At 36.5% G+C, this 24968-nt stretch overlaps 1 protein-coding gene across 8 annotated transcripts in view; it reads left to right on the top strand.

Moving 5' to 3' along the window:
- Positions 1-24968, top strand: part of PCNX1 (pecanex 1) — an 87276-nt gene that overhangs the window by 32567 nt on the left and 29741 nt on the right. For 2 of the 8 annotated variants that reach the window (XM_090141107.1, XM_031593628.2), the window contains exons 7-12: positions 13802-13892; positions 15713-15770; positions 17826-18043; positions 18791-18944; positions 19622-19654; positions 21625-21796. In XM_090141107.1, coding sequence (XP_089997233.1) covers positions 13802-13892; positions 15713-15770; positions 17826-18043; positions 18791-18944; positions 19622-19654; positions 21625-21796 — 726 coding nt within the window. Of the gene's footprint in view, positions 1-2701; positions 2835-6937; positions 7123-13801; positions 13893-15712; positions 15771-17825; positions 18044-18790; positions 18945-19621; positions 19655-21624; positions 21797-24968 lie in introns of all 8 variants that reach the window. The other 6 variants (XM_031593625.2, XM_031593624.2, XM_031593623.2 and 3 more) reach the window with 6 other exon arrangements.

Below are 24968 nucleotides of genomic sequence, written 5' to 3'. Positions count from 1 at the left end.
AGTCATGGTTTCAACATGTAGCTTGAGGTGTTGTGTAATGTTAGGAGACTCACAGCTCCTTGGCTGAAAAGCTCTGCTGCCTTTTCAAAGCAGTGAATAGACTTGCTTAGTGATCTGGAATGGCACAAACTGCATTCAGGAGGAGCGTATGTGTACTGACTGGAACTTTAAAGATAAATCCCAAATCCTTTGGCAGATTATGTAGAAAGCTATCCCCAAACCTACTTCTCTTAAAGCTTAATGAAATGATAGGGAAGCTAGTGAATGCCAGAGTTATTTGTCTGTGCATGTTTAAATTTCATCTGAAAGTAGATAGGAATTTAGATTGTGGCTGTTTTTTTGTTTTTGCAGGGCTGTGTTTGTTTTTAAATCTTTCATTTATACTTAATTTTTTCTTTTTTTCCTCATTTCTCCCTACCCCCAAGAGATTCCCTTTGTCTGTTCAGGAAGTAAACTTGCTTTGCTGGTAGATCAGAGCTGTGTAGGAAGGACCTCTAGTGTCTCTATAAGCTAGGTTTGAACTGCTGCAGAAGGTTATGTGTTCACTGAGGAAGGGATATCAGAATAAAAACAGATGTGTTAAGTATGCTGCCTTGAAGAATTGCAGTTGAGTGCTTTTGCTAAATAAGTGCAAGTGATAATTAAAATGTAAATAGAGGCCATCACTATGTTAATGGTAGCTAAGGTGTTTATGCATCAGTTAAGATCAATTGCTGTTCTTTATTCTGTGTTGCTTAACTGTGGCCTGATTTGTAGAAATGCATGTTGTTGCTTTTGCATCTGAAATCGGTAGAAACTGTATTTTGGGTGCATGTATAAGTTGTGTATGCTGATGTATGGACTGGAAAAGCTGAGATTTACACATTGGCATCTGAAATCAGTACCTGATTTTTGATCTCTTGTGCTTTAACTGAGTCCATCAGAAAGAAAGGTCAGAATTCCTGCTGTCTTGTCTGGTGTTTCACTTGTCCAGTACTTAAATGTAAGAGCCAGAAAGAAATTGAAGAAATTAAATTGTGTATTAAAATGAAGCATGAAGGTTAACGATTTATGCTTTAACTGAATCCTTGCTGAAATATGCTTAGAAGTGGTTATCACCTATTCATGCTTACAATGAAAGACTGATTGTGAAGGGGTGGGATTGCTCACTTTCACCTCATGGTTTTCTTGAAAAGATTGGAAACAATTGAATTAAGGATTTTCTAAATTTTTTGGCAGTGAAATGCTTGTAACTTTAAGATTGGTCTTAAGATAATTTCTTTATGTAGCTTCTTAGCTGTTAAAGCAAATTATAAGTTGAAGTTTCATGTACAATGTTCACTTAACCTATGGTTTGTAATTGGGTTCTTTTCATGCCTTCTGTATTGTCGGAGCTGTGGCAGTAGCACATGGCAGTAGTAGGTTACTACTCTGTAGATCAGTGCTACCTTCTTTTCTAGTAACTTTGGAAAACTTAATGACAGGGATGTTTTAATTTGGAGGGCTTAAGAGAATGGAGGCTTCTCTGCCTGCAGTCTTTCTGCCGCCCCTCCATAACAAATCTTGCTCCAGCAGTGTTTTTCTTTGTTTTTGCTTGACATAATCCTTGATTTTTCTCAGTCCTGTAACAGGCTTCTTGTCTACCAAGCTGTTATATATATATATATTTTTTTTTCCCCTTCAAGATTTTAATTTTCCCTTTGCATTGATTTTTGTAGGAAGTTTTTTTTCTTCCACTTGCCTGTGTAAGCCAGTTTTCTTTGTGACCTGTCAGATCTCTAGTGCTCCTCATTCTAATTGGTTAGGCTGAGGGTCATCTTTGGCTCAGGAGGGTTACTGAGTTTGTAGGCATGCTGTGAAGTCTGAAATTCCAAAGATGATCCTCTTTAGACTGAAACTTGAGTATAAGTGGGTTTAGGGGAGGGAGAATTTGCAAAAGCCAAAACCAAAGGAGTTAACCCCCTGACCATCTTGCATACCTATGAACTTCTGTTTTCACAGTGCTGCTTTGTAGGTGGACCAGACTCTTAGAGGGGAAGTGGGGATGAAGGGAGAAATTGAAAAAGCAAACCCTTATTCTTATGTGCCTGCTTCTCCTGCTTTTCCAAGTCATAGGATAATTACTGTAAAGAGGGCAACATGCATTTATTCATGCTTATGAGGAAAAAAAGGAATAAAAACAACACTGTCTTGTGAAAGTGTCTCCTGAAGGGATATGATAAAGTAAAACTCAGCTCTGCTTGTTTGGCAGAGGTGATAGAATTAAGAAGAGAATTTTGTAGTGAGGAGTGAGAGAATTACTAGGCTGTCCATGGGGGTACTCTTATTGCTATCTATTAAATGGGGGAAACTGAGAATAGCCTGTCTTCTGCCCTGTGTAAGGCATAAGAGATGGAATATCTGATACTTTTGAAATTTGGTTGTTTCCATTTGGGAAAAAATGGAGCTAGCTGTACTTAAAAGAACCTCATATAAACATGCGCAGCCCTTCCCTGACCTCCCCTTGCTCCCTTCTGCTTTCCCTCCCTGGATCTTTACTAATAGTTGTTCGGTGCTCCTGTCTTGCAGCAGTTTATTTGAGCAGTCAGCGCATGAGCCACTTTTCTTGTTGCAAGTGGAATTCTTTAATTTGGGGAGGGTCAGGGGGAAGAAAGGAGTCTTAAGTTACTTTGTACATAAATAGGATGGGTTCTTCTTTGACCTAAAGTCTGTCTTGATGCAGCAGCACAAGCCAGCGAGGAGACTGTCACATTTCGACGTGAACGCAGCACATTTAGGCGTCAGGCAGTACGACGCCGGCACAATGCAGGGAGTAACCCTACCCCTCCTACATTGCTCATCGGATCACCCCTCAGGTAGGGTATCTAAATGTTCCACCATATTTAGCATGCATGCAGCAGACCACTTCTCCTCACACCCACCAGTGTTGCCAGAAAGGCATTTTTTACTTCCTTCCCCGCCATAACCTCCTCAAGCTGTCACTGCATGTCACTGTGGGCTTGTTGAATTGTGCATGTATATGTGGCACTATTTTCAAAATTATCAGGGTAGCCAGTCTCTAACATGTTACAGTTAATTTTAGATAAATAATGAAGTGAACTAATGCTAACAGACTCCATGTTTTTTTTTTGTCAAAAACTTCAGAAACTTTAAAGCAAGAAAAAAGACCCAAGAAAATATTATTTACCTGACTCAATTTTGCTTTTCTCTTTCCTTTAAGAGAGTAAGTGTTAGGGTCTAGTATCTTTGTAATCACTTTTCATTTATGTGGATAATGAGAGAGAAGCACTTAAACAACAACAACAAAAATTCTTCAACATCTTGAAGAATTAAATAACACATGCAAAGGATCCAAATCTAAAATAAAGGTAGACCATAGTGTGAACATCCTGTAACTTTTTTCAGGAAAAGAGTAACAATAAAGTAATAACAGTGCTTTGTTACCGAACACACAGTGTTGCTCCATATGAAATTTAACTGTGTGGCACTGCGTGCTGTGCTTACAGCGTATATATATGTACATCTTGGGAATCTGTCACTAGCCCGTTTAATAACAGCGCTGAACACACTGATATGTTACATACAGCAACTCCTTGCTCAGCCTGTGACCTCAAACAGTGGAAATGGGGATCTCAAGATGATTTTAAATCTTCTGCTTTTTAAATCTTTTGGTTCTGTTATTGTCTCAAGTGTTGGAGAATCTGCCAAGAATAACACTGCCTACTGTGTAAGGAGCATTTACTCATAAAAGTAATTCTTCCCGTTAACATGATAAGTATAAAGCATATGCAGTCAGTATTCCTTCACATTCTTAATACTACTACTACATATCCTATACTATATATACTATATATAATACTATTATATATCCTAAACTAACTTGTAGCACTAGGAGCAGTCTATTTTTATGTTCTAGGAATTTGTGTGGGTTTTTTTCAGCTGTAAAATACCGTAGAAGGTGAGCAGATAAAAAGAAAGTAAATGGAAAATGGGTTGGGGAGAAATCTTGGTGTCTTTTGTAGTGCAACTGAAATAGCTAGAGGCTGAATTTACTGAATTTTTAGGTTTTCCTTGCGAAAGAGAACGGCTAGAACAGTGCCTAAAATCTAACAAATGAAGGCTTGACTTCTTCTGCATTGCAAATTGAATTGGATAGTACAGTATATGGCAGAAGTTCATCATATGATTTCAGATAAATTTGTTATATTTCTAATCTTGCTGAATAAAACATAGTGCGTTATTTTTTTAGTGAAGGATATTTAAACTTTCTATTAGGTCACTGCTGTTCTACTCTTATGTTCCATTTCTCCTGCTGTTTTTTTGTGGGTGGTGCAGTGTATCTATTGGTTAGTAAAAAATTGTGTGGAGTAATTAGAGCTCCTTACCTGAGAGAGGTTACTTGGTGCGCAGTGGTGTTTGTGCAGCTGAATGACCATCCTTTGGTTTGGAGCTAAATTGTCTTAGGCCAACTAAACACCCAAGAGCTTACTTATCTGCTTGACATAAATTCCATTTGAACTGCAAACTATGGAGTATATCTGAAAATTTGTACTTATTACTGTTACAGATTATTTCTAATCTCTAGATTAGTAGTCTGATTTTCTTTTATATGGATAACTTCATTTTTGTGTGATTTTTATTTCTTCCAGTAACACGACAAGGACATAGGATTTTGGTGGTAACCAGCCAAAAAATATTTCCTTACCACAGCAACTATACATATACCCATATATGCTTGTGGTGAGCTGCTTCTGACTAGTTCCTAGTACTGCTAATCAGTATGACTTCCTACGTTAACTTAAAACAACATTAGATTTACTCATTTTTAGTGGCCCTGATATTACTTATCTCCATTCTTAACAGAAAAAAATTAATCACCTGATCTCCTAACTATGATGTCAAATCAGATGTCATGGAGATGGCTCCACAGAGTCTGAGTTATACCTAGTTGTTCCCTTTGGGGAATGTCAAGTAGAAGATAGGTCTATAATGCCATCATGATTGGCAGTGGTAGACAAAATCTGGTCTAGTAAATTTTGCGGCTTTCAAGCTGAATTAGATGCAAGTGCACTTTCTTTTTGTTTACTTAAGTAACCAGGAAATAACAACAAAAAGGAAGCAGGAAAGAAACAAAAAACCAGAACAGCTTACTCTCCTTTTATCCTGCCTAAGCATTGACAGTGTTTTGACTGCTTCAAACATATGTATGGATTTGCATCCTGTGTAGCTAATGGTGTATGCATGTGCATCTGATAAGTGAAGATAAGTGACTGTCTCAAGCAAAATTTTAAGAATAGTTTTATTAATTAGAGTATAACAGTTTCTTGAATATTTATGCAATCTGTTATTACCGATATTTTGCTTTGTTTTTACTGTGACAGATGTGGATAACCTCTGAAACGACAGCTTGTGTATACCTTTTGAAACCTACCTACTATTAAATGGAAAGACAGCATTGTTTTGGTGTTGCTGATAATGCTTAAGTGAGACAGTGACAGCTGGCAAGTTTGTGAGCTTCCATAGGGCTTCTGTTGCCATATAGCCTTGTCTAGAACAGTAAAGCGCTGAATAAACCTTCAGATATGTTAGTGTGTGGGTTGCAATTTTTAACCTCGTCAGCTGCGTGCATGTCTGTTGTATTTTGCATGAAGCTGTTCTTAACACCTGGTCTTATAGTTATTTTCATATTTTGCAGTGATGTTCTAAGGAAAAGTGAAATCAGTTTTTCTAGAAAATAATTACACGCAACTGCATCAGACAGACACCCTCAACTCTTAGTAAGGTCTTATAGTTGTCTCACTTGCCAACTGTAGCATCACACTGTATGCAGTAAAATGTTAAAAGCAATAGCTGGTTAAGACTGTATTTCAAAAGGGAATGCTCTAAGACAGAAGATAAAGAATTTGTGTTTTAACAAACTATTTTTATATAATTTTGTATTTTATCTTGATAAATAGATGATTTCTTAATCTGAACAAGTGTCCTCCAGCTAATGACTGACATAACTTCTCTAAATGTATAACATAAGGGTAATAAAACCACAAATTTTGCAACATAGCTCTGATGCACGTGACACTTGTATTTGGAGATATTGCCACGTTTAATGTTAAACTGCTTTAAAAATATTGTTAATATTTGTTAAACAGCTGCTTAAAATAGTTTTGCATTGAGTAGGTTATGAAGAGGACTAACATTTTCAGATGTTGTCTGCTAATAGCTTTAAACTTGCTCACTTCTCTGAAGAATGAATTTCTAACTCTGGGTTTAGGAGAATTTTGTTGTGGTAAGGAATACTGAGCAACAAAATCATTGTCAGGGCTGTGCTATCAAAATAACTTTAAAATAGTCCTAAAACTTTTGCCAATTAATAACTTGTTAGACATACTCCCCCCAAAAATTCTGGTTCTACTGGTTCAACTGTGGTTATCCACAAGGTATGTTGCCAATATCTGCTTTCTAATTAATCTTAAAGACGTTTTATAGGAAGACTGCAGAGTAATAGCAAGAAAGATGGTGATGTTTTGACAACAAAGCAAAACAATTGAAGTCATATCTCCATGAGCATCCTAACTATTGAGAGAAGAGTATAGTAGCCTCTATTGTACAGGAGAGAGATCACAGGATGCAGTTAGACTAACCACCAGCAGCTTACTTTTGCACCACAAATTAAAACTAGTAAGGATAGCATTTCCCCAGCTCACCATCAGGCCGTAAGAACAGTGCTTCCAAAGGGTTGAGTGAGAACTGTATCTTTGTATCTTCTAGTGTAAAATTAGTGTCCAAGCAAGTTGTTGTACAGAACTCATGGGTTACCTTAACCCTAACAAATGGCTTCTGAATGCTGTAATTTTAACTTTTTTTTTTTTTTTTTTTTTTTAAGGAAAAGTCTTGTTTTGCTTCACTTTAGCTATTTCCTTTCCTTCCCGGTAATGTCTCCCCCATCCGTGTTTTCTCGTAGCCTTCAAGATGGTCAGCAAGGCCAGCAGTCCTCCTCCCAGGCCAAAGTGCAGTCCCGCTCCCCCTCCCAGGCAGCTGTGCTCAGCGCTAGCACCTCCTTGCTGGTGAGAAATGGGAGTGTCCACTTAGAAGCATCACATGCCACTGCATCTGCTGTAGGCGGTAGCAGTTTGCACGATGGACTTGGTATGCAGGCCTTATGTAACCTTGGTGACATGGAAGTTTTAATACGGCAGCTATATTGGTAATAATGCAGTGAAAAACAGTTAACTTTAACTTTGTTTCTGGATCTTGTAGGTGCATTTCTTAGAAAGCAATATTGTTGATAAATGCCCAGCCTTTCATCGTCACGTTTCCAGGCGCTCTGTCTAACAAATTTGCAGTGAGAAGCATTCTAAGGATGCATAAGTAGCAATGATATAAGATCTTTTGAACTATATAGCACATGTAACATGAGTATCCTTGCATTGTCGAAGAGAATCAGGGTGAGATTGCTAGTAAATTTGGGGGACCTCTGATTCCTGAAAAGATACCTATTGTGATCACTAAGAACACTTGATCTTTCAGAAGAGCCTTGCATAGTTGTTCTTTGAAAAGAAATCCTCATGTCAAGGAGGATAGTTTTACTGTGTGCTTAAAAGTAGGAGATTGAGACATGAAGAAAATATGGATCTTCTTGTTTCAGTTTCCATCATTTTTGAAGTCCTGTAGTGCTCCTTAGTTCTTCATGGTCTGTTTAATGTAATATTTCTAAATCCTTATTAGCTTCTCTGAAGTTAATAAAAATTGCTAAGGAGAAGGAAGTTCAGATGGTTATAGGAAGGGACTGATCTCCTGTGACACAGTAATGTGGAGGAAGGTGGGGAAAAATTCTTGGCCTGGATCTTTGCAGTTATCTGTTCATGCCCTGAACTGGTGATGACTTCAGTGTTAACATGGAATTCCTGCTCAGATTGCTACGATATCCATATTTAGAGCTGCTGATTGTTAGTGATGGTATTTTAAATAGCTACCAGTTGTGATAACACAGAAGTGAAGGTTGGATTAGAACACTGCTTAAAAACACTTGTTACAGATCTTACTGTAACCTTGCTCTAAAAGATAATTGATTTGTCGTCTTGCTGCATTAATGGGGAAGATTTCAAGCATTGCTGGGCTGCAGTTCTCCCCTTTAAATAAGAGTTCAGTTAGCAAGTAGCCATTCTTCTCTATCTACTAGCAACAATATAAGAAAACAGATGTTTCTTCTTATGTGATACGTGTGTTCTTGTTTTAGATTCTGTGGCTCTGGTAGTTTCTAGATAGAAAAATCAATGCTTAAGAGTATGAGTCTCTAAACTGTGAAAGCCGAACACATAAAGCTACAAGTTCTTTTAGCTACTTAATTTGGAGACTTTTTTTGTTTGAAATGGTCATTGGAATGTAACTGAAATTCAGAGATTACTGTGGTCATATCTGTTCAGAGATAGTGTTAAGACTTGTTCTTAAAAGCTACTAGTGTTGTATTTGATGGATATGGCTCAAATTGCCCACACTTCGATCAAATTTTATAGAATTCAGAGTTTTATATACAGTTCTTCAAATTGAATTATTTAAGAGCTTATGTTTACTGTGATTTAGTGAAAATTGAAGTGGATTCAGCATTGCATTTAGGTTCTCTTAGCAGTCACTTTTGCTGCACTTGGAATGGAATACATTTGCAGTCTTCAGAGAAGTTTAGCTATACAAATTTTTAAAGTTCTGTGTGTACAATATTACGGAGCAAGACATTGCCATTGTGAGGCAGAAAACTGTTAGGATTGGATCAGTTGAATAAATCCTTATTACATCTTATATTTGTTTGTTTTGGAGCTTCAAGCACCCGTTTAGATACTTCCTCGTGAAAGCTATTATAGCAAAAATCTGTTTTTAGTCTTAAAAATAAAATTCTTTCGTTTCTAGAGCAGGCTTTAAAAAAAATCCGCATTATGAACTAATGCCTGTTCTCAGAGCGTTCTGTATGATGGGTATTCTTTTATTAGAGCAGAATAGCTGATAAAATGGAGCAGGCTTTCACATTTGCAATTCATTTGTCAGGCATGACAAGAAGGGAGATGATCCTGTTGTGTTATTTCAGAGAGAATATGCTGGAGGGAGAAGGGATGTAGTAGCTTGTTCTGTGGTTTGTTTGTTTGTTTTTTCTTTTTTGGTGATATATTAATCACCATTAAAAATAATAAAAATGCCAAATGGAGCAAATGAGGAGATGTATAATGCACATCTGTCAATACAGTGCACAATAATTTCTTTTGTTACTGAAATTATTAGCATTTTCCAGCTCATATGGAAGACAGTCAGGTTGTTTGCATTTAAAAACTTTTTCCTAGTGCACAAATGCAATATGTGCTTCTGCATTTTTTTCTGTATGTGTGCTGATACGAAGCTTTAGCTCTCAAAATGACACACTTGTTTGTTTGTTTCAAAGATTAATTTATTTGATTTTGGTGATATATTACGTGAAGGATGGATCTTCGTGGGTTATAAGTAGTCTACATCAGTCTCGTAATGACTATACATTCTTAACAGTTGCTGAGATTTGTGCTGAATAAGGCAAGGGAAGCCTTGAAGCATTATTCGTAGTCTTCCAGATTCCAAGTAGAAAGACTTCAACATGTTACGTTGTTGCTTCGTGAATGATGAGGGGAAAGGAATTTGAAAGGGTGGAGAAAGAATGCAGCAGTGAATAAGAAATAAATCATAAGAAATGAAGGGCAAAAAAAGACTTATGGAATGATTGCAGGAATGATTAACATAATATGAATACAGCAAGCTGCAAAATGGACACCATGACTGAAATGAATGATCATCTTCAGGGCATAGTATGGCAATGCTAATGCCTTCTACTCTCATAAATATCTCATTCTTCCATGTGTAGGTGATGGGTGTTATTTTTGAGTTCTTGCTTTGGAGGCTATTAGAATTTGCGAAGTAGTTCAGGCTCCAATTACTAAGCTACTAAAACAGATGTCTGGTATCTGAAAGTAGGGTGAAATAACAGCCTGTTGTCCTCACGTAGGTGGTCATCTTATTTTCTTAAGAAGTAATCAACTGGAGCTTGATGATGCATCTGTACTGCAACATTTGGCTCTTTTAGTTGTTATCGCTTGTGTGAGCAGCAATATCTCAGATTTATTGAAGAATTTTGTTTTTTAAAGGCAATTACATGGTGGGTTGAAGGCTGAAACTTCCCGTACTGCATTTAAAGGTAGATATCTGTGCTGATCAGTCAGTTTCTCAGTGCTTTTTATATAAATAAGTAGACTTTAATTTAGTGGATGGTGAAGTATGGAAAGGTATGAGTAGAAGATAAACTCATTTCCCTCTGTTCCTGTAGAAAATGTCCCTCTTGTAGTTGTGGAATTGTGCATATAATGGATAAATTACGCTTCTGATAAATACCATAAATTAAAAATTGAACAGCCTTGTAGTGTCCAAACTGAAAACTTCTAAGTTTTAATACTGCTGCTGAAGGTAAATTCTGATGTTGGTAAATGATAGTTCCTTGCACGCTGTAGAATAATCAAATTTTGATAGCTTTGTTTGTTGTCCTGAATAGGATTTAAAGAAATATACTTACCTACTACTTACTACAGTACTGTAATGATTCTGATAACGATGCAGACTTCAACATGCGCAAAAACTGTTACTATCTTTCAGAAGGTTTGAAGCAGAAATATTTATTAGATGGAAAATTAAGAAATATGCTGAAAATAATATGACTGAAGAAAAACATCAGTCTACCACTTTAGGCAGATGCTGAGCCACTTGTCTTCCAGGTTCAATCTATGTAAGCTCATTGTTCTGTTGCTTTCATTGATTCCCATATCTGTGGGAACATCAGTCTGTACAATAGGTGAACCTTTATGTGGCTGTCTTCGGACTCAATGATGAGATACTTTCTGCTCTGAAACAGTTTGTTTCGAAGGAAGCATGTTCACCTTTTCTTCCCTTCGTGCCATAACGCTGACGTATTTTGGAGTTGTGTCTGAGTATCAGTAACTTCGGTTTATTATTTTCATGATGCATTCCAGGTAGAGTGCAGTGAAGAGTCTGAAGCCCTCTTTTGAGATGGAGTTAGGTGAAAAGTTGCAAGCATTTCTATTTAGTGTACACATGTTGGTTGAATTTCTTTACTTTTAAAATAAGGCTTTGTTTGGCTTGTTCACAACTGGATAATACTACAATCCTTAGAAGAGGAAACTTTAAGCTGCTTTGTTGTGATGCTATCAAAAATATTTGAGACAACTGTAACAGAGCTAGGAATACGAGGGAAAGAAAATCTGGGTGACTCCCAGAGGCTGGGTGTATCCATGTGTGCTGGGTGTTATGAGCATTGGGATCCCTCTCTAGAGTGCTGTGAGGAGACTGCTGTGTCTCGCACAACTGCTGGGACTTGGAGCTCCTGGGCTCTGCAGCCATGCCTTATGGTTTGCTTCCTCGGCAGCACTGAACAGATCTGTAATCTTTTTTTTGCTTTTAGTGAATTCATTCCTTTTTTTCTGAGGATCTTTGTTGGTTTGTGTGTGTTTAACTTTAAAGAGCAGCTTTGTTTCATTGACAAGTCATGCTTTTCTTGAGTTTCATTAGGAAATCTATTTCAGTAGAGGGATGAATTGCAGATGTAGCAAAACCTGACTCTGTTTTGCAGTTTATGTGCAAATAATTGAAATTAAGCATTTCTTTTTTCTGTTGAAATTGTCTGCTACATCTCTAGTTACCAGGTTTGTTTTATGCTCCCACAGCCATGCCCTACTTATATCAGCAATACAAAAGCAGTAAATGTTGATAATCTCAGATGAATTGGGTGTGAAGGTTCATTATGTGAAGGGTTTTATGCTAAATTTTCTCAAGTTTTGAAGTCCTTTGCATTTGATATGTGTAACGCAGTGCAGGAAATGTCTTTTCAAACAAATTTATCTGATGTAATATCTCGGCCTAAAGGAATGGGAAGCTGTATCTTGTAATATATTCTTGTTTCTCTGATCTAGCATCACATTATTGTAGTTAATAAATTTACTGGCTCTCAGTTCAGTAGCTTGTGCAAAAACATGAAGAATGTAAGGTAACCCAGACATCATTGTTTCTTTTAAGGACTGGTTGGTTGAAATACTTTTTCTCTTACATGGTTTATGCACAAATTTGTCCTGAGAGCAATCTGTAGTATTTTATCGATTATCTTCATGTTTGCTGTTGAAATGTTCTTTATTGTTGCAATTCAGAAAACCTCTGTGTAACTGCAGCTATTAGTTGTGGGGAAGGAGGTGCCTACCAGCTTGAATTTAAAACTTTGTCAATAAACATTCATTACATCAAGCATTAAAAACAAGGGGATACTTAACTAAACCACTTCATTAAGATCTTAACTAATTAAAGAAGTCACTTGAACAAAAACAACATCAACAAAAATTCAAAAGAGCCCACAACCAAAACGACTTTAAGAAGTGAATCTTTTGCTCATGTTTCTTTACAGATATCTGTAGCAGATACAATTAAATGTTGAGGGAGAGCTGTTACATTACTGTGTTCTGATGCATTCTGTACGCAACTACTGAACCATGTAGCTGCTGTGTCAGAATGGAATCTTCTTTCTCAGCACGTCTGCCTTATGTGTCTGGGTGGTGCCCCTCTGCTAGGGAGAGCCTTGTGAAGGTATTGAAAGCTCTTAGCTTGTTAGCTGTTTCTCCTGGGGCTACTTGTTTTCCTGAATCATCAGGAGATAGGGCTGCAGGATGTGCAGCTGAGAGGTTTACGCAGACTTTTGCTTCAAATGTGCCATAGTAGGTTTTTGTTTTTGTTTTTCTTTTAACTGATTAAAATATGTTCTTAAAATATTGCATGCTCTGGCATCATGAGTTGAGTAAAAGACTTTGAGCTAGGAGAAATGGAGAAGTTGGCAGGGCTGTATGAGATGATTACAACTTCAGAATCAGCTTCCTGCATTCTGAGCAGAAATATATTAAACTGACCTTCTGGGGAAATTACAGTCCTTATCTCTCTGATCAAATTGTTGTGGAGAGAAGGGCACTGTAAAAACATCATATTGTGAGCAAGGTAACTTACCATCTGAGTTGGAATCTCAGTCTGCTTCTTTGTTAATTGTATATTTAGAAATAGAGTTGGTATTGAAACTTTTTGAATGAACAATATCTTGAGGTAACTTGGAGTTGCTGGAACTCCTTTAACAATAATGGTTTATCTCAGAAGGTAGATTGTGGTCTTTGATCTTACACTGAAGTGTTCACTTCTGTTTTGTAGAATAGATCTCTGCCTTCCATTCCTTTTTTTACTTTTTTTTAGAGATCTAACTAATGAAGCATCTCTGGTCACTTTATTCACCCTTTGTGTTTCTTTCCAAATAGTAGACACGTACCTCTCAAAAGAATTTTAATTTGGACACTTGAGGAATCTCTGCCATAGCATGATTCCTCTGTGTTGATGAATGATTTACTGATCATTCTCCTGAGGTTGGGAAGAAAGAACTGAAGAAATTTGTCGCTGCAAGATGTTTGCCTGGTTATTCTCTAAGGGTGGGGGGGGGTGAAAGAAGCTCACACTGTGCTTTTGTTGTGTTAAATGGTGACATCTTGTAAATATCAACTCTTAATTTAGTTTATTGCTGTTTACTGTATATATGTCAAATGAAAGATTAAATAACTAGTGTCTTTGTGCTGGTGACGCACGTTACCACATCTTCTATTCTGACACTGATTAAAAAAAATATATATATCTAAATTGATCTTAATAGTTAGCTGATGTATAGAAATCTAGTGACAGTGGGATGAAATATCATGAAGTCTTGACCTCTTCTTAACTTTTTTTTTTATAGGTAAGTTCAGTTCTACACTCTACGAGACAGGGGGCTGCGACATGTCACTTGTGAACTTTGAGCCAGCTGCAAGAAGAGCATCTAACATCTGGTGTGTGTGAAGGCCAGTCAAGAGTGGTGATTGTTGTCTTACTGCAACCAAATTTATTTTAATTTTATTTATTTTATTTTTAATTTTAACCAATTTATTTTAATTTTAAAAGGTTATTTATTATGAACTACAAAAAAAATCTATTTAAGATATTCTCTGTACATTTTTACTTTTGAAACTTCAGTGATTTTTAGGAGATGACAGTAATTGTGTGCATAATGTTACCCATTTTAGCAAATTTTGGAAAACGAAGATTAATATTGGTTTAGGTGATAAATGTCCAAACTGAGAACTTGACAAATGCTTTATTGATTGGCTTAACTGGGAGTCTTCCTTTATAGAATTTAACTCACGTTTGGGGGAAGTAGGAAGCTATTAATTATTATAGCTATTAACTTATTTAAAAATGAACTTCCAATTGTGAAGCAAATGTAAACTGATAAGTTTATTCTCAAGTTCATAGATGGCATGAAACAATACAGGAAAGTATTAACGTGCCTACTGTTTAAAAAAAAAAAAAAAGTTATTTACAGTGGAAATAGGCAGCTACATACTGGAAAGTTCATTTGCTGTTGGAAAGATACGCTTCCTTTCTCTGAAGTGACAGGAGGCAGAAGAAACGGAAAACAAACCAAAACCTTGGCCTTAAAATCCACTTCACTACACAGAACTGCTCTAAACTTGTTACATCATGCTGAATGTTTAAAAACCTACCACGTGTAGGTGGAATAGCTTTTGGATTTATGGAGTAATGGATTTCAAAGTTTCCATCTTCAAATCTTTCTCGTGAAAACGTGCAAGTGCTTCTTGTAGGGTTGAACTTTGAAGAAAAAGTTCTGTATTCCTTGCACAAAGCTATCAATGCCTGCCTATACTGCTTGCATGTTCCAGATGCAATGGCTTTGCTGGTGGCTGCTGTTGTGAAGCTGTACATGCTGATGAAAGGAGCAAACTGGTCAAATCGAAATAATTGATTATCAGGATGATAGTTCAGTTTCAGTGAAATAAAATGTTAAGAAATGTTTATTTTTATGTTAAGGCAAGGAACTGAAGGGAATTTGTGTAAGTTTGATACCAGTCTTACAGCTATGGAAATCATATGGAAAACATACAGCCAAATGCTATACAAAATTATGGGGGGGGAAAGCAGTGGTTGGATATGGACTCTTTTACAGCAAGAAGTTTCTCCTCCTCGCTAACAAATGGAAATTGTGAAGTAATTTTGCTCTTTATGGCAGAGGTTTAAGTTTTGCTTAAAGTTTACATTTTTTCTGAAACAACTTCAGTCAGTATATTTGAGTGTGTACTACTTTTGTCAGTTTTGGGACTTGGTAAAAACCGTGTACAGTTAACAAACTGTAAACACCCAGGAGACACTTCACTGTCTTAGAGTTGTGTGTTTACACATGAGTAGCTAACAGATTATAAAATATCTTTGTGGTGTTGTTTGTTTGTTTGTTTTAAGAGGAGTAATTTTCATCGTGGTAATCTGTGTAGAGAACTAATGGGCTGCCTGGTCAAATCGTGTGTTGGGAAAGTTAAACCAAGTGTAAGGGTGAAGAGTGATCCTGATCTACTGAGGATACTTAGCGCAATATGCAAGGCTGTTATCAAGGTTTATTTTCTTTCCTGATTATTCACTAGGCCTTCGTGAAGTGGATACATGTATTTTAAGTATGTGATCTAAAGAAAAATCTAGAGGATGACATTTAGCTAAAGTTTACAAGTGGTCAGAATTAATTTAGGTCAGTAGTAAACTGGTGGCCTTTTGGAATCAAATGTAGTTTTATAATATGAAGTCTTTCCCCCTGTTCTTATAGTGACACGGACTCTCACGTATCGAGTTCTACCTCAGTTCACTTTTACCCACATGATCTAGTAAGTTTTTCTTATTTATTTTTAAAGCATGCAAAAAATCAGAAGACTTGACAATTCTATTTATCTGATTAATCATCGTGGTTGTTTGTGTTAAGGTTTTTTACTAGAGTTTCAGTGAAGATAAACTGGTATTATTCAGCTGTCATTGTATATACAAATCCATCTTTTTGGGTAGCAGTTTAAAATGTAAACATAAATTTTTCCACTGATCTAAAGCATGGTAATTTGAATATGAATCTCTGTCCTTGTTTGGGATATTCTGAGATACTTTGTCCAGAGATTACTGGATGATGTGAACAAAGCTACACTTCTTTCCACTGCAAAAGTACACTGTGGCAGAAAGAAGAAATCTTGTTTGTGTTCTGAACAAAGGGAATGTTAGCAGTTTCCCTAATGGAGTTCAGACATTTTTCACTGTAATCTGCTGTATGAAGTTTAATTCCAGTGGAAAGAGTGAATGGAAAAAGGTAGAAGCTTTTTCATACTGCAAGTGGCTTTAGAATTCGATAGTTTTCTGGCCTCAACCTTTTATGTTGTTGTCAAGTCCACATGTATCTGTGCTTATAATTCTGAACTCTACTGCTTCAGTTTCTATACAAAAACACTGCATATGGTCAAAATCCCTAAGATCAATGATTCTTAAGCTAGGAAGAGAAAGTGAAAATCATTGAAGTATCTGATAACCTAATCAAGGGGGAAGAATAAATTTTGTTTTCACACTTGAGAAAATAATGAGAAATCTCAATTTACCCAACCATGCTTTTGATCAAGAATGTGATCTTCATTTAGTGCCTACTAGAACTTTGTTTAATTTCCAGCCCCTGACATGTAACTGCCAGTGTGGTTCCACTGAGGATATGTTTGCAGGTGCTTTTGTATAAGGCAAATTAACTATCTATATAAAAGCTGAGCCACATATCCAAAGAGGAACATCGACTGATAACTAATGTGAGAAATGATACATTAAATTGATTCTCCCTTTTACAAGATCAGAATTTTAAAAAACTGCAAAAGAAGCACCTGCTTTCTAACACAGCTTATCCAAAATGAGCTTTTAAATTTCTTTAGAAAGTGGATGTTCCTCCTTTGTTATTTCTTTTTAGTATCTTTCTAGGAAGATACTAAAGGAAGGAGAAGCTGGCTGAGGATAGTTACGGTATTCTGATACTGTAAGGAATTAAGAAGAAGCTACAAAAATGAGTTTTTAATTGTAATGTGTAACTGTATAATGTCAGCACTTTAAGTATGACTTGAGTTTTATTTTTTGCCTTAACAATCATTAACTTATTCACTAAGTGATATTTTAATTGTAGTATTCTTAAAGGTCAGTGCATTAAGGCGTTTCTTGGCCTGTTAATGTAAAAACTGAGTTAAACAGTATGCAAGTGCATAATGGTGGTTTTTTTTAGCTTTGAGTATTCTCCTCACATGTTAGTACTACTGTGAATTCAAGAGAATTCTGAAGTGACAGAATACAGAATAGTGAGCAACTAGAGTCAAGCATAAGCAGTACTGTACTGTACAAACAAGGTTAGGGTTGAGCTTTTTTTGTGTGTCTCTCAGTATATTCTGAATGCAATGAGTTTGACCACTGATGGCTGTACATGTGGCTTTGTCATGCAATACCAACCATTCAGCATGGATGTGCATGCAGATTAGTTGACTATAAGAAATGGACTATATTTTGTTTTAACTCAGAACTTTGTAATGTTCTTATATGTATTATTACTGCTCATGTATCAGTTTACTAGTCTTCAAATTTGAAGTTTTCAGAGTAAGTGGGATAATGTGCCTAGTACGTATGTACTTTGAAATAAGGCATATGCTAAAATGCCACAGTTGTGTTGAATGGGAACTATTATTGCTGCTAGTGCTCTTCATTTACCATAGTAAGGACAGTAAAAGTAAGTAAAAGTCACAGATCTGTTTAAAATCTAATTTCTTAAAACTGAAACTAAATAATTGTAGCGCTTTTTTTTTTTTTCCCAAGGCTGCATTCAACAGAATGCAGTGATACATAAGAAGCAACTTCTGTTAATACTGACTTTCTTTTAGCTTTCTCTTCCCCAGATCAGGTTGAACAGGCTGCTAACCATAGATACAGATCTACTGGAGCAGCAAGATATTGACCTGAGCCCTGACCTTCAGGACCACTTGCAACCTCAAGAGGAAGCAGCTCAAAAAGTGAAGCAGTACTATCGTTTTTGGATACTGCCTAAACTTTGGATTAGCATAAATTTTGATAGATTAACTCTTCTGGCTTTATTTGATAGGTGAGGTCCTTGTATATTACTAGACTTCAGAAATTAAAGATTAAAAAATGGAAACGAGCTGTGAGCATTCCTCTTAGGAATGCTTTTACTATAGTGTGAAAGATGAAATAATAATACCAAAATAATTTTTTGTTTCTAAGACAACAAAAGCTACTTTTTATTTCTTCAGGAATGCTAGCAAAAGCTCTCTCACTTTGTGTGAGTGTGAGAATGATATCTTAAGCAAAAAACCTCTCGTTGTTTGATCTGTTTTTAATGCTAGAAAGTAAGTTTCTCAATAAACAAACTGGGTACTAGAACCTGCATATACGTGTAATTATTTCAGCAATAGACAATGTACATGATATCCCAAAGCATTTTCCAAAGAGTCGTATAGTACTGTAACTGTTGTCCCTGGTCCATTTACTTAGTGGAATAAAATAAACATCAACCTTCAGTTACCAGCTTTGGGAATGTATCAAGTATTCACACTTTGGTAGTGACCTTTCTTGAAGTATTCAGTACAGTAGTGTGGTTTTGTAGAGGTAGATTTCGTAAGGAACTAATTGCTATCGCCGGTTATTCCAGCAGCTTTTATCTTTGCTAAGAGTACTAAAATAATTTACACAAGTTCAAATCTTTTCTTAACTACTTTGCTACCAACAGCATATCTGTTGTTAACTTCTGACCTTTGCTGTTCTCTTTCACCTTTTTCTAAACATAATTAGCTTTTAATACTCTTTTTTTTTAATTTCCCCTCTCATACAGGAATCGTGAGATCCTTGAAAACGTGTTAGCTGTCATCCTAGCAATTCTAGTTGCATTTCTGGGCTCTGTACTACTTATTGAGGGCTTTTTCAAGGATATCTGGGTCTTCCAGTTCTGCCTGGTTATAGCCAGTTGTCAGTACTCACTGTTGAAGGTATTTCAATTCCTATCCTCATTTTGTGTAAACAATAGAAATAGTTATGTTGGATGTTGCAGGCTATTTGGAGCTAAGGAAAAAACTATGTGTTCATTGTTTTTAAAAAGAAATAAGCAAAATTCACTTTAGTGGAAAGTTTGATAGATGGTTATGGAAGATCATTTCACTAGAATAGTTCTGCGTGTTTGTTAAACAGTCCTTGATTTTTTGTACTCTCACTTTTTGTTTTCTGAAAGAGAAACAAAATCATATTGCTTAAAAAGAAACCCGCAAACTAAACATGGTGGTTTTGTGTGTTTCTTCTTGTTAAGCTGATGTACCTCAATGCTTTCATATTATGCAATTGCTTCTAAACATGTTTTTAATCAGTTGAATTAGTTTTTAATCAGTTGAATTAGTTTTTAATCAGTTGAATTAGTTTTTAATCAGTTGAATTAGTTTTTAATCAGTTGAATTAGTTTTTAATCAGTTGAATTAGTTTTTAATCAGTTGAATTAGTTTTTATTAGACATTTTTATCAGGCAAGTGTTAATGATACATAAGGAGTATTGAAATTAAGAAAGATTCTTTCTTTATGATAGAACTATTAAGGTGGAAAAGAGAGAAAGGGATGGGAAGAGAGGAATAAAATGTACTTACAGGAGAGTGGATAACTTCCTTCTTTTTGGTTTCAGAGCGTTCAACCAGATTCTTCTTCCCCTCGACATGTAAGTCATAGGCATATACCTCTATTAACGCTGCAGATGTAAAATTTCCACAAAGAATTGATCTTCTTGATGCTATGCCATTTCTCTTATATGACTTCTCATGAGGTACAAGAGGCTTATACTCTCTTAGTACGTGATAAGGGAATTTATGCTATGTTTTTTTCCCCTCTGTGCTTTTTGTTTGTTTTTAGCAAATCCTATTCTCTCTGTTCTATCACAAAATCATGGAATAGTTTGGGGTGAAAGGGACTTTAAGGATCATAAAATCATAGAATGGCTTAGGTTGGAGGAGACAGTAGAGATCATCTAGTTATAATCCCCCTGTCATGGACAAGATTGCCAACCACCATATCAAGCTGCCCAGGGTCCCATCCAACCTGGCCTTGAATGCTTCCAGGAATGGGGCTTCCACAGGTTCTCTGGACAGCCTGTTCCAGTGTCTCACCACCCTCTGAGGGAAAAATTTCTTCATAGTATCTAACCTAAATCTCCCCTAAGTTTAAAGCCACTCCACTCTGTCCTGTCAGACTATCAGACAATGTTAAAAGCTAGTTCCCCTCTTGGTTGTAAGCTCCTTTTAAGTTCTGTAAGGCTGCAGTGAGGTCTCGCAAGGGTCTTCTCCAAACCAAACAATCCCAGCTCCCTCAGCCTTTCTTGATAGGGGTGCTCCAGCCCTTTGTTCATCTTTGTTGCCCTCCCCTAGACCTACTCCAATGGCTTTGCATTCTTCCTGTACTGGAGGCCACAGGCTTGGACACAGTAGTCCAGATGGGGCCTTACAAGGGCAGAGTACAGGAGGACCATCACCTCCCTTTTGCTACCTGCCACTCCCCTTCTGATGCAGCCCAGGATACTGCTGGCCTTCCAGGCTGCAAGAGCACACTGCTGGCTGTTAATTTGTTGGAATGTCTAATTCCAATTTCCTGACATGGACAGGAGCACCTTCCACTTCTACATCAGGTTGCCTAGAGCCCCATCCAACCTGGCTTTGAATACCTTCAGGAATGGGGCATCCATAATTTTTCTGGGCAGCCATTGCTAGTGTTTCACTACTTTGAATTAAAAATTTCCTCCCAACATCTATCCTAAATTTCCTCTGTTTAAGTTTAAACCATCCCTTTTGTCCTATCACTACAGTCTCTTATAAAGAGTTCCTCTACAGTTTTAAGGCAACTTGTGCTGTAGAACAGTATAAGGATAAGTTGTTGGATGCATTCCAGCAGTAACAGAGAAAAATATTTTTAGTATTTTAATTTGTTGTAGAATGAAATAGAAAAGCTTTGCAGATATGCTGTTCTAGCCTTGTAGATAATTCAGTGGTATTATCATGCTCACAGACTATTTCCCAACTCTCTTAGGCTGAGTATGCAGTACTCTAGTGAGCTTTAATTTGAGCATGGAAGTGTTAATGTGGTAATGCTGAACAATGTTTATATTTTATTTAGCATCTTCTAGCTTGCCAGGACAAAATACTTCTGTAACATCCTAAACAAGATACTGTAGAGCTTTATTCCTCTGCAGCACATCATTCATATTATTTTAGGCAGTAAGTTGTGTATTTTAGTGGGTACAGAAATGCTTTCATTTTCAGCAGAGCAGTATCTGAGCAATAAACATCAATTGCTTTTTAGTCAAAATATTGTTCTCTTGCTTATGAAGCCTCAGCAGAGTTTTTCTGACATTTAGTGTTGTGAGAAACATGCTTTGAAATTCAAGTGAGAATAAGTGTAAAAGTAACTTGAGTCTAAGTATTTGTATATTCATTATATAGATCAAAACCACAAAAAACATCTGTTTTTATCCCTGCAAGGCAATATTTTAAGGATTTTATGAAAAAAATTTGAGGCGACAACACATTGTAGGAGTAGTTGATGAGCAAAAAAGAATTTTGATTCTGAAACTATAACAGAAAGGTTAAAAACAAAATAGGTTTTCTTCTAATCATGAATTTTTTTTATGTTTTTAAACAGGGTCATAATCGTATCATAGCCTATAGTAGGCCTGTATATTTCTGTTTATGTTGTGGTCTTATTTGGCTGTTGGATTATGGCAGCAGAAACATATCTACAACGAGATTCAAGTTGTATGGAATGGCTTTCACCAACCCATTGCTGCTGCTGTCAGCCAGGGACTTAGTTATAGGTGAGTGGCTTTTTCCTTAATTTGAATTTTTTACTTCACCATAGTAGAGCTATTTTATTCTTTACACGTTGAACCTTGTTGTGATGCTGTTGCACTGTCGCCTAACTGCCGTTCATTTAGTTTTCTTTGGAAAGAGGAACTTACTGCTGTTTATAGGAAAACTGTTCCTTTCTATAGCTTTGCTGTCACAAACTGAAGAGCTGTCAGGTAAAATGGTGTCATAATTAAAAAGCTATACAAATCTTTCTGATTTTTCCATTCTCGGCCCTGAACATGCCCTTCTTTGCTCTTGAGTATCATTATGCTACCCTGTGCTGGGACCTACCTGCTCAGTAATTAAATCATAGAATTTTAGAGTGGCTTGGGTTGGAAGGGACCTTAAAGATTATCAATTCCTAATTCCTCTGTCATGGGCAGGTTTGCCACCCACTAGATTTGAATGCCTCCAGGGATGGGGCACATGTTATGATTTGGACTTGCATAGCCCATTCTCTTGCAGAGGACCTTGTCACAAATGAGCTGGGACTTAAAGCAGGTTATTTTTATTTAGCAGTTGAGTAGGACAGTATGGACACAATTATTAAATACATTATAAGCAGATTAAATCTTTCTTAATTGTAATTTTGAACACACCTGGTTTTTCATTGCAGCCCTTCAGTTACATCAAAACATCTGTGTGTAAAGCAATACAATGATTTAATGTTATGATTGCTTGCTTCTGCTTTAGGACAGTCTTTTTTTCCAAGAAAAATAAAGTATTGGTCTTGGCTTTGATTATTTTTTTGACTTTCTATTGATTAATAAGAGTTGGGTGCTCTAAGGATTATTATTTATTACTTGATCTTTTTTTAAGAACATTCTGATTTTTATGCCTCATGCAGTTTTACTTTATGCTAGTAAAACTATATTTAAGTGCCCAGAGGGAGAAGATCTGAGCCTCTTATGAGCAGTGTTGTCCACACCATTTCAAAGCTGCTTTTTTATATCTTTTGTGGAGCTAATAACAAGAAGTTAATCCAGCAGACTTTTTTGTTTTCTTGTTTTGTTTTCTTAAAACTGGCCTCATTTTCCCTTTGTTTGTTCTCTGTTGACCTCAGAAATCTTTTCTCATCACTTTGAGTCATTTTCATAGTGTATATCCATATCCCCAAACCTAAATAGAAAGCCTTATATATGGATGGTATGGGCATTCTGAAGAAAGACCTACTTTTTAAAAGTGCTTAGTCTTTTTCAGTTTTAGGAAGATGTACTGATCTTCACCTTCCAGACTTTTTTGAAGTGTTCTGAATGCAGCTTTTTTTTTTTTAAAATTTACATATAAAACTTGCATAATCCCAGGCACTCCCTAAAACCCCTCCCTGCTCAGCCTTTGGACATAGTGTTGTTGCTGAAATGCTGTTTCAGAAATCGTTGTTTCACAGGGGAAGCTGGCTAGTAGCAAATACTTTGTTAGCACAGAGGAAAACACTCAGCTGCTTTTTTTCCCATTCCCAGGAACAGCAGTTAGAACAGCACAGGTGCAAGGCAGACTTTGTGTTTAGATAATGCCATTGGTGTGTCCTTACCAGCAGACAGGTGAGGTCTGGTAGAAATTTTCACCTATTCCACAAATCAAACTTCATCCATTAATCTAAATCTGCTCCAACAGCAGGTGATTTCTATTCTCCTAAATGGTGCCCATGAGAGAATAGTTCTGTTGAGGACTTCAAAAGCCATCAGAAATGCTGAGTTTTTGCTAGACTGCTCTTTATAGGTTGTATTTTCGCACATTTATTTGCTATCTCACAACTAATGTGAGATAGTTAATCGTTCAGACCTTGATGAAGACACGTTTCAACCACCCAGTCTGATTACATTGTATTGTTTGCCTGCTGTATAGACTTGTTTGAGTAATGATTTGAGAATTCTGAAATATTTTCTTCAGGTCCTGAGTAGCTGGTCCTTAGGCATGTATTTCCTAACTTGTATCAGTACAATCAGTAAAAAGGAGCAGAATTTGTTTTTCCCAAGTCTTGAACCTAAATGTTTTAAAACAACTTTAGTAATTTAAGTAGGTATTTATCAAGTAGGAGTGATGGCCTTTACTATACAACCATTCAATGAATATAACATTAGAAACTTAAAATTGAGACTTGTGATTCTGAGCAAGATACCTCCTAAGTCTGTGGTCACTGAAGCTAAAGTCTCTAAGATTGTAGAAAGTCCTGTCAGATTTTGTCTGCTAAGATGATTTTCATGGTTTGATATTTCAGAACTGAAAGCTTATCATATGAGGAGCAGATTTAAACATAACAGTTGTAGGGAATCAGAATGGCCAGAGTTGGAAGGGACCTCAAGGATCATGAAGCTCCAACCCCTCTGCCACATGCAGGGCCACCAACCTCCACATTTAATACTAGACCAGGCTGCCCAGGGCTCCATCCAATCTGGCCTTGAACACCTCTAGGGTCGGGGCATCCACAACCTCTCTGGGCAGCCTGTTCCAGCACCTCACCACTCTCATAGTAATGAACTTTCCCCTGACATCCAACCTAAATCTTCCCTCCCTCAACTTAAAACCATTTTCCCTGGTCCTGCTGTTATCTACCCTTTCAAAGAGTTGATTCCCCTCCTGTTTGTAGGGAGGATGATAGTTTCTGTATGTTTTTATCCTTAAGGTGGAAAGTAAGCAATTTGCCCAGGGTGGAACTGTGACCATTCTATGTACTGAAATCGTGTCATTTATTTATCGTTATTTTATTAATCCTGTAATTTGCAGAGATTTTAATGGTTCGTGTCAAGTTTCCTATTAAATATGTAGTTTAGCATTAAGACAACATAAATTTTATTTACTTATTTTTAAGAAATGGAATGGGTAAACGAGTAGAATTGTCAGGCATTATTAGTAACAGGCAATCTAGAGATGAAATGGTCTCTTAAATTTGTGTGGCTGTTGTTGACTTACTCATGTAATTAAAAATAGGCAGCTAGGCTTATAGAAACTTTTTGTACAATGAATGAAAATGTTCAAATCTCATAATCTGTTCAAAAAATATCAGCCAGTTTTTTTTTTAACTTAAAGTCTGAATTGGCCTGAGTTTCTGTAATGATTAGAACTGAATTAAAAAAAAAAAAACCAAAACAACAAAACTTCTGAATAATGGTCAGTGTAACTTCTGTATTCAGTCACTTC

Source organism: Phasianus colchicus, chromosome 5 (genome assembly GCF_987193195.1).
Source record: "Phasianus colchicus chromosome 5, bPhaCol1.hap1.1, whole genome shotgun sequence".
In the NCBI taxonomy this organism is placed as follows: Eukaryota; Metazoa; Chordata; class Aves; order Galliformes; family Phasianidae; genus Phasianus; species Phasianus colchicus.
Note: the sequence above shows the minus strand (reverse complement) of the source record. Positions and strands in the feature narration are given on the sequence as shown.